At 38.7% G+C, this 10,599-nt stretch overlaps 2 protein-coding genes across 2 annotated transcripts; one reads left to right on the forward strand and one right to left on the reverse strand.

Annotated features, from left to right (window-relative positions):
• Positions 1-2,236: 2,236 nt before the first annotated feature.
• LOC136319882 (ribosomal protein eL39-like 2) lies at positions 2,237-2,392 on the reverse strand. Its single transcript, XM_066253013.1, has one exon. It carries the CDS (start codon positions 2,390-2,392, stop codon positions 2,237-2,239), a length of 156 nt encoding a protein of 51 aa, XP_066109110.1.
• A 4,517-nt stretch (positions 2,393-6,909) lies between these two features.
• On the forward strand, positions 6,910-7,065 carry LOC136319883 (ribosomal protein eL39-like 2). The gene has a single exon (XM_066253014.1). The coding sequence runs from the start codon at positions 6,910-6,912 to the stop codon at positions 7,063-7,065; it is 156 nt and encodes a 51-aa protein (XP_066109111.1).
• The last annotated feature ends 3,534 nt before the right edge of the window (positions 7,066-10,599 follow it).

Raw genomic sequence — 10,599 nt, forward strand, 5'->3', positions numbered from 1 at the left:
AATCTTGATTGATTCAGTTCATAATTCTGTTTTCATCACTTTTGGGTAAGTGGATTTTCCTCTTGTTTCTAACTTCACCATTCTAAGCAGAAAGTTTCTGTGGTACTTTAAACCAGGCCATTTGACTTTTCTAAGAACTACCCACAGGATCAATAGTACTTATTTATGCTGGTCTGCAAACACACCTGTGTTCAATAAGTGCCTATGAAAAAAGAGATTCATACCCTGAAAAAGTCCCCTGGAACAACATATCCATTCCTCAGGAGAAGAAGTTGCTGTGCCACTGTGTTTTATAATCCCTGGGCCCGTCCTAAGTACTTCAGCAAATCTCTGCTAACACTTTTCTGCAGGTCTCTCAGCAGAGTGAAGAATGCACTTCATTGCAATAAGCGCTGCTCCAGAAGTTGCCCCTGTAATCATGAACATGGCTGCTCTTGTGTTGTCTGCAATCTCTTGCTTTAATTAAAGGATGAAGGTTTTCTAATAACAATAGCCTAGAAGAACTGCAATCTGAGAACTCTGAGTGTTTATCTCTGTCAAGTTCAGCTGTCAGAAGTGGGCAAAAGTAGGTTTACACTCATTTGTATGGAAAAGATATGCAGGTTATGATTATAATAATACAATAAATTGTTTCATGTACACAACTGTAAACCCACTTTTGTCAACTAAGGCAGTGGTCCCCAACATTTTTTGGCAACGGACCGGTACCGGTTCCTGGGCCACTTGGTACCGGTCCGCTGGTATATCAATATTATAGGTAATCCAAGACTGATTTGTTAAAATTCTGCAGGGCCTTGCTTTCCCTTCTGGCGTGGATTAACTATATTAATCCATTTTCCAGTTCAGTTCAGCAAGGTTGAGGTATTAGGTGTGATACATGGGAATAGATGTAGGTGGTCTCTCTTACCCCATGAAAATTTTCCAAAGGTGAGAAACCTTTGCAGTATTTTTTTTATTTTTAAACAAATGAAATTATTATGATTGTCGTTTCTAGATTGTAAATAGTAAGGGGAAATTTCTCAGATTGCTTGACAGCATAAACATATACAGACCTCTTCTGTATAAAGAAAGAAATAGGTTCCTAAATGGTAAAAAGCAGCTGTAGAATGCACCAAACAGGATTGTAGATTTGTCAAGTTTCTGTTAAGTTTGTTGAAAAGCCAATACTCAACTTCTTTGAGGTAAACCTTGCATCACTTGAATCAAGCCTCAGTGAACCAAAACTCCTAAAAAATAAGGTTTGTGACTTGTCTTTATGCAGATCAGAAGGTACCTGCTCTCCATTCATAAAAACATGTATATATGTGTGTATATCTGGGGTAAACACAAGAGTTCTGAGAAGATTATTACAATGCAACAATTTCTTCTAAGCCTTCAGCTGATTGTGTCCAGATTTAATGAGTGACTTGAGCTATTGTATGGAACAAAGTCACAGAGCATAAAGCCTATAATCTTCAGATCCAAGGGAATAAGGACTTTCTCATGTACTCAGGGTTTTTATCAAAATAAAATGTTTTTAAGGGAAACATTTTTGCTTTTTGCAAAGTATAATGAGAACAAAGTGGAAGAAATAAGAGTGGTGACCCAAGGCTTTCTCAATGTATTAAGCTTATTTCCCATATAAATTAAACAAAAGAAAAAAAAGATTAAATTAGTGTGAACTGGAGTATTTAAGCATGTTAAGTAAGAGAAAGGCAGGAGATGAGAAAAAGAAGATGGCAGTGCTAAAAACAGGTCCCACTCCTCTCATACATCCATGATTACTAGCCCTCGGTCTGGACTAAAAGAGCACTCCTTCCCAAGTGTGAAGCCATGGTCCTCTGTAATTCCAAAAGTGTCTTTGACGGCGCATTCAATGATAAAAAAGAAGAAACCAAAAACAAAAAACTTGTTTTTTTTAAAGAAGAGAAGGTAATCAGTTAGGTGGGGCTAATTTTTCTAACTTAGTTCTATCACACTATGCCTAAAAAGGGGGCGGGGGAAGATGGGCAAGGCCATGGTATTTGTTTTTAAAAATTTTATATGACGCCACACTTTTCTTTTTAAACGTCTCACACATTTATTACTGAACCAGCCTTCTAGTGCAGAAAAGTATGAACAAACAGAAATATCTCGTTCTTCCAACAACTTCCGAATACAACACGCCCAAGTGTCCCGATGGCAGCGATCTTGGCAGCGACAAGGCACCAGCAGTCCGGACACAGCATAAACACGTGGGCCATCCCGGCGCGACTCCTTACAGCCCCAGCTTGGTTCTTCTCCAGTGTCTCCTCTTGGCGTTGTACCTGATGTTACTACCAGGTTTCATCCAGATCCACTGGGGAATGGGCCGATTCTGCTTCTGCTTCTTGGCCAGGAACCTCTTGATCCTGAAGGTCTTGTGAGAAGACATAGCGAAGAAAAGCGAACCGCACGCACCAGCTAACCGCTCGAACCAGTCAACCGCCTGAACTGCTCGAACCGCGATGGCGATGGCGATGGCTGAGAGAGAGGAAGAACTGGCGGAAGTGCTCTGCCTCTAGAGGCGCTTCCGGGGGCGGGGCTTGGATACTGACTTCACGTCTGCGCGCACACGCTCAGGCGAGGTGTAGGTGTCTGCGCTTGTTTCTGTTGGGTGAGATTTGCTCTCCGTGTCTCTGAAAGAAGTTCCTTTGAGCCGTCAGTTTGCCTGGGTCCTCTGCTACTTGGGTGAGGACGGCAGCCATTAGAAATACCAAAGCAGGAGCCCTTCTGAAGGCAGAGGGAGCGGATTGATGCCACCACATTTTATTTAATTTTTCAAAAACTAGTCTTTATATTTAACGTTCATAAATGGGTCAAAAGTTACAGAAACTGATAGGGAAATTTTATAAAATACCTTCTAAACAGTGGAGAAGTGATGGTGGGGTGGGAGATATTTTTAGCATAACACATGGATGGATTTGCTGGTTGGCACATCTGATGACTGTGACCTAGGTATTTGTAAACATTTGGACAACAAACACTATTCTAGGACGGTGGCTCTAACTTCAGGGCTGTATGTGAATGAGGATGTGTAGGCCTGGCTGCAAGGGATCAAAGCAGAGGTATGTGCATTCCTGAAACTTTGTGATCATGTGGCTTGTGATACCATAAGAGATAGTGTGTACCGGGCTCAGACCCGTGGTATTTTTGCACATATCCAATCTAGACCAAATGCAAAACTGTGCCAGCCTTATGTGCACACAAGTTTTGCTGTATATAACTTTGACCTTGAAGGGTCCAGTTAAGTTCCACAAGCTCGGATGTGGTACTCACTCCCTCGGATATAAACTACCAGACTTTCTTCTCTGTCCTTCTGGTTAGTGAACTTTCTATGGTTTACCCAAAGCTGTGTGTCTCCTTCCATCAATCCAATCCTACTCCTGATCTTTGTCCACACATCTGAGTTTCTCTAAGAAAGGCAGTAAACATTGGCAAGGGAGGTTGAATTATCTTGTTGCTACTCTGATGTGAAGAACATGAGGATCCACATTCTTTTCCAGGATAAAGCCAAGAATATATCTCTCTAGCTAGGTTCATACCAGGAAATAGGTCTCCTGGATTATAAAAACTAAGGGAAACATGGAGTAAAAACTCTAAGACAAGTTTGAGTTGTGATAAAGCAGATGGGGAACAAGATCGAAGGGGTGAGAATTCCAGGTGCCACCGAAGAGGCTGACTCTGAATTTAATATATCCTGATGTCAGTGGTAAGAGAATATCTTGCATCATCTTGAAACTCCTCTATTTTTTATGTTAAGCTATAGGTTATCTTTCTAGTAAGTCACAGAGCCAACATTTTTTCAAGATATTGAAGTTAAAAGTAAATGAGAAAATTTTGATCAGTTATGTGTACACTACTAAGTTATCTGTATTTTGGCCAAAATAACTTTTCATAATGTGTATATTTTGAAGTGTTTTGAAGGGTCATCCATAGATTTTGTAATTTAGATGGTCATACAAATGTGGACGTTAGCTTTTACCTCTTCCGCCTTCCTTGGCCTGAAACATTCCTTACCAAGGGAAAGCCTACTTACTCTTCAGTTCTTAATTAAAATGAACAAGGGAATCCATTCATCTTTTGCTTAGTTTGTGGTGTTTTTCTGGGGTACAGCATAAAAATAAAGTTAATCTTTTGAACCATAGCCTTGAAGTCTATAAAATCAATTGTTCTAAGCATTACATGGAAGTATGTCAGTAAATATCTAGCATCTGGTAGAAATATACTTCATAAACATTGTCTAACTTCCTTCTTTCTTTCAACATTGGACCAAGGCTGGCTTCAGAGAGAATAGTATATGGTTTAATCCCTCTCTCAATTTATTTTTGTGACAACTCTCATATATTTCCTTGGGAAATTTGATGGAAGAATTCATTTTACTTTCATTTCATTAGCTTCCTCATGTGTGTTTGATTATGATACTTAATCTTTGTTCTGAAGTTTATAATAAGGTATTTATGGTAACTACCTTATAATATTATAATAATAAATAAAATATAATTTCAAGAACCTTATTTCTCCCATTCCTGGCTACCCTCCCCTTTCCATTTGAAAAGCCATCTTTTTTCCACCAACTTCATCTGGTGAAGCATCACCCATTCTTTAGAAGATTACAAGTCCTCTACCATATCATCTTCAACAACCCTGCCCCCAGTACAGAAGGGCATGTATGCATATATGTGTGTGCATGCATGAACACACAAAGAGTTCCAGGAGATTTTTTTTCCCAGCAATTTGTTTATCTTCTTTGACACTTCTAACATCACCAAATAACTCTTTCCCTGCAGAATATGAATGTATGTGGGAAGTGTATGCTTATTCTTTTGCAACCCAATGGCATATGTGTATTGAACATAGTAACAAAAGAAAATGAATTGATTTTGGTATCCACTGCTGTATAAAACTGGAAAACTAAAAATTCAGTTTATCTTCCATGTCCTTAAAAATATAGAGAACTTTATACCAAAACGATTTAACGTAGTCATTCTCAAGAACAATAAGAAAATTGATGATAATCAGAAATTTGTTCCTGGCCTGAGGAGTGCTGTGACTAAAACCTTAGACTTGCTCTGTTAAGGCACATATTACAAGCAATCAATGAAAACAAAAATTAAGCAAATTGTTTGCCCCACTTCTCTATGAAATCTTTTAAAAAATATTTTGCTCATCACTTTGTTGAGGCAGTTTTAACATAAATATATAATAGAGCAGGGGTCGGGAACCTATGGCTTGTGAGCCAGATGTGGCTCATTTGATGGTTGCATCTGGCTCGCAGACAAATCTCTAATAAAAATAATAACATTAAAAATATAAAACATTCTCATGTATTACAATCCATTCATTTCCTACTGCTCATGTTCATGGTTGCGAGTGGCTGGAGCCAATCACAGCTGTCCTCCAGGACACCACCATATTTATTGAATAATGCATAACGTACACGGGTCATTGTATGGCTCTCATGGAATTACATTTTAAAATATGTGGCGTTCATGGCTCTCTCAGCCAAAAAGTTTCCCGATCCCTGTAATAGAGGAAGCAGCAGGTCAGTTACCCAGAAACTACCTCCAAATCTGGCCTTAGAAAAAATACACTCTGCATTCTCTGTGGGGATCATCTAAACTTGCCAGAGGCATCAACACTTCAAAAGCCTGGCCAAATATCCTTTCTGGAAAAGCAATAATCATAGAGACTGTAAGAGAACAGTTTTTGGGTTTCATATTTTGGGCATTATAAAATATATTTTTTGAGTAATACTATCTCCTCAGCAAAAGTTTGATTCTAGGATCTGTTAATTGAGAATAATTCCAAATAGTAGCAACACATGTCAGCAAAAAGTCTGGACACCTTAACATATTGAAGATCAAGTGGCAAATTAGAGCTGAGTACTTCATTGCATCAAAGGATTAGATGAGCCCCAGAGAGCTGGAAAAGGAAAACAAACAATGGAGAGCATGTATGTAAAGAATGAAACTAAATATTGCTGAACTTGACACGAGTGTAGATGATGCATTCAAAAGTGGCATTTACTTATAAGGTAAAAGCTAAGGTCCACATTTGTATGACCATCTAAAGCAGCGGTTCTCAACCTGTGGGTCGCGACCCCGGCGGGGGTCAAACGACCAAAACACAGGGGTCGGAAAAGGCGACCCCTGTGTTTTGGTCATTCGACCCCCGCCGGGGTCGCGACCCACAGGTTGAGAACTGCTGATCTAAAGTAAAAAAATCTATGGTCTGCTTTGAGCAGTTGCAGCCTCTCCAAGCCTACACATCCTCGTTCACATACTGCCCTGAGTTAGAGCCACAGTCCTAGAATAGTGTTTGTTGTCCAAATATTTACAAATACCTAGGTCACAGTCATCCAATGTGCCAACCAGCAAATCCATCCATGTGTTGTTATGCTAAAAATATCTCCCACCCCACCATCACTTCTCCACTGTTTAGAAGGTATTTTATAAAATTTCCCTATCAGTTTCTGTAACTTTTGACCCATACATGAATGTTAAATATAAAGACTAGTTTTTGAAAAATTAAATAAAATGTGGTGGCATCAATCCGCTCCCTCTGCCTTCAGAAGGGCTCCTGCTTTGGTATTTCTAATGGCTGCCGTCCTCACCCAAGTAGCAGGGGACCCAGGCAAACTGACGGCTCAAAGGAACTTCTTTCAGAGACACGGAGAGCAAATCTCACCCAACAGAAACAAGCGCAGACACCTACACCTCGCCTGAGCGTGTGCGCGCAGACGTGAAGTCAGTATCCAAGCCCCGCCCCCGGAAGCGCCTCTAGAGGCAGAGCACTTCCGCCAGTTCTTCCTCTCTCTCAGCCATCGCCATCGCCATCGCGGTTCGAGCAGTTCAGGCGGTTGACTGGTTCGAGCGGTTAGCTGGTGCGTGCGGTTCGCTTTTCTTCGCTATGTCTTCTCACAAGACCTTCAGGATCAAGAGGTTCCTGGCCAAGAAGCAGAAGCAGAATCGGCCCATTCCCCAGTGGATCTGGATGAAACCTGGTAGTAACATCAGGTACAACGCCAAGAGGAGACACTGGAGAAGAACCAAGCTGGGGCTGTAAGGAGTCGCGCCGGGATGGCCCACGTGTTTATGCTGTGTCCGGACTGCTGGTGCCTTGTCGCTGCCAAGATCGCTGCCATCGGGACACTTGGGCGTGTTGTATTCGGAAGTTGTTGGAAGAACGAGATATTTCTGTTTGTTCATACTTTTCTGCACTAGAAGGCTGGTTCAGTAATAAATATGTGAGACGTTTAAAAAGAAAAGTGTGGCGTCATATAAAATTTTTAAAAACAAATACCATGGCCTTGCCCATCTTCCCCCGCCCCCTTTTTAGGCATAGTGTGATAGAACTAAGTTAGAAAAATTAGCCCCACCTAACTGATTACCTTCTCTTCTTTAAAAAAAACAAGTTTTTTGTTTTTGGTTTCTTCTTTTTTATCATTGAATGCACCGTCAAAGACACTTTTGGAATTACAGAGGACCATGGCTTCACACTTGGGAAGGAGTGCTCTTTTAGTCCAGACCGAGGGCTAATAATCATGGATTATGAGAGGAGTGGGACCTGTTTTTAGCACTGCCATCTTCTTTTTCTCATCTCCTGCCTTTCTCTTACTTAACATGCTTAAATACTCCAGTTCACATTAATTTAATCTTTTTTTTTCTTTTGTTTAATTTATATGGGAAATAAGCTTAATACATTGAGAAAGCCTTGGGTCACCACTCTTTTATTTCTTCCACTTTGTTCTCCTTATACTTTGCAAAAAGCAAAAATATTTTCCTTAAAAATAACATTTAAAAAAATATTTTATTTATTCATTTCAGAGAGGGGAGAGAGAGGGAGGGGGGAGGAGCAGGAAGTCTCGACTCCCATATGTACCTTGACCAGTCAAGCCCATGGTTTTGAACAGGTGACCTCAGCATTCCCGGTCAACACTTTATACGCTGTGCCACCACAGGTCAGGTCACAACATTTTATTTTGATAAAGGCCCTGAGTACATGAGAAAATTCTTATTCCCTTGGATCTGAAGATTATAGGCTTTATGCTCTGTGACTTAGTTCCATACAATAGCTCAAGTCACTCACTAAATCTTGACACAATCAGCTAAAGGCTTAGAAATTGTTGAATTGTAATAATCTTCTCAGAACTCTTGAGTATACCCCAGATATACACACATAAATACATGTTTTTATAAATGGAGAGCAGGTACCTTCTGATCTGCATAAAGACAAGTCACAAACCTTATTTTTTAGGAGTTTTGGTTCACTGAGGCTTGATTCAAGTGATGCAAGGTTTACCTCAAAGAAGTTGTTGAGTATTGGCTTTTCAACAAACTTAACAGAAACTTGACAAATCTACAATCCTGTTTGGTGCATTCTACACTTTTTTTTTTTTTTTTACCATTTGGGAACCCGTCTATTTCTTTCTTTATACAGAAGAGGCCTGTATATGTTTATGCTGTCAAGCAATCTGAGAAATTTCCCCCTACCATTTACAATCTAGAAACTAAAATTAATCATAATAATTTTATTTGTTTAAAAATAAAAAGAAAAATAATACTGCAAAGGTTTCTCACCTTTGGAACATTTCCATGGGAGAAGAAAGACCACCTACATCTGTTCCTATGTACCACACCTAATACCTCAACCTTGCTGGACTGAACAGGAAACAGTATCAGGATAAGATTGAAGACAGTAATTGTTAATCCATGCCAGAAGGGAAAGCAAGGCCCTGCAGAATTTTAATAAATCAGTCTTGGATTACCTGTAATATTGACATACATTAGTTGACAAAAGTGGGTTTACAGTCGTGTGCATGAAACAGTTTATTGTAATATTATAATCATAACCTGCATATCTTTTCCATACAAATGAGTGTAAACCTACTATTGCCCACTTCTGACAGCTGAACTTGACAGAGATAAACACTCAGAGTTCTCGGATTGCAGTTCTTCTAGGCTAATGTTATTAGAAAACTCTCATCCTTTAATTAAAGCAAGAGATTGCAGACAACGCAAGAGCAGCCATGTTCGTGATTACAGGGGCAACTTCTGGAGCAGCGCTTATTGCAATGAAGTGCATTCTTCACTCTGCTGAGAGATCTGCAGAAAAGTGTTAGCAGAGATTTGCTGAAGTACTTAGGACAGGCCCAGAGATTATAAAACACAGTGGCACAGCAACTTCTCCTCCTGAGTTACGGATATGTTGTTCCAGGGGACTTTTTCAGGGTATGAGTCTCTTTTTTCATAGGCACTTATTGAACACAGGTGTGTTTGCAGACTGGCATAAATAAGTACTATTGATCCTGTGGGTAGTTCTTAGAAAAGTCAAATGGCCTGGTTTAAAGTACCACAGAAACATTCTGCCTAGAATGCTGAAGTTAGAAACAAGAGAAAAATCCACTTACCCAAAAGTGATGAAAACAGAATTATGAACTGAATCAATCAAGATTACTATGAGATATATGAGTGGTTTAGATCAGCCTTGCAAACACTTTTTAAAAAGTGTTTAAAATATTATTTTTCTTAAATATTTTTACATCCAAACATCTTTATGAAATAACTGCCTTCCTTCTTCCACTACTGCTGATACCATTTCATAAGAACTATTGCTGCAATATGGGAAAAAATGGAAACACGGATTTTATTGCATTTCTAGCACTTATCACCTAATGGGCCATAAAGTCTCAAATTCTCACTAGATTTCTTTATTTCCAAACTGGAAAATATATTCATTAAATAATATGTTTGTGATCTTATTATGAAGATTAAGAAGTTAATAAGAGTAAAATATTTTTAAAGCAATGCATAGATCATGTTAATATTATATACACAATATATTAACATTAAGCAGGAGAAAAATACATGATCAGACTATAAGTGATGAAAGATAATGAGAAAATAGTCTTTTAAAAATAAATATACCAGAACTTACACATCAAAATGTGTTTTTCCCCCACAGAAGCAGTTATTTAATAGAATGCTACTGTCAAAACATGTTTAAATATTTTTTAAAATGCTATCAGAAATCAATTTTTAAGTAAAAAGGAGTAAAATCCTAATTAGTTTGTCTTTAAATCTGGTTTAGCACCAAAACCAGTACTAGTTTACCCACCCAGCACAGTCATCAGACTTAGGTTTGTTTGACTCTTAGCATTTAAAAAATTAAACACACTCAAAAGAGATAACTGAACAGGATTTTCAAAGTGGATGTCACAGATTCTGAAAGCAATTCCAATGTAAATTTCCAGAATTATTTTAATAAAGCACTGTTGTTGGAATAATGCAAGATTTATCTTATAAATGATACATTTTGAAATATTAATTCCATTCATGAAATTACATCGATTAATTAAATCTCCATTTTTTTAAACATCAGACTTTGTCAGCTAAGACAAAGTGAAGTGATACCAAATATCAGATCATATGCAAGGACCCAGTACGGTTCTGAACAACTAAAACAACAATTGTCCTGGATCATTTTTCTTATTTGAATTAGTCACTACTTATGGTGGATCAAAATCAGCCACAAACTTTTTGCCTCCTCCTCTAAATTCCTCTCCATTTGAATCTCAGCTGAGTCTGTGACAGCTTTAAC

This window comes from Saccopteryx bilineata, chromosome 1 (assembly GCF_036850765.1).
Source record: "Saccopteryx bilineata isolate mSacBil1 chromosome 1, mSacBil1_pri_phased_curated, whole genome shotgun sequence".
Taxonomy (NCBI): Eukaryota; Metazoa; Chordata; class Mammalia; order Chiroptera; family Emballonuridae; genus Saccopteryx; species Saccopteryx bilineata.

Coding starts and splice junctions, on each gene's coding strand:
- LOC136319882 (XM_066253013.1), bottom strand. CDS start 2,392: ATGTCTTCTCACAAGACCTTCAGGATCAAGAGGTTCCTGGCCAAGAAG.
- LOC136319883 (XM_066253014.1), top strand. CDS start 6,910: ATGTCTTCTCACAAGACCTTCAGGATCAAGAGGTTCCTGGCCAAGAAG.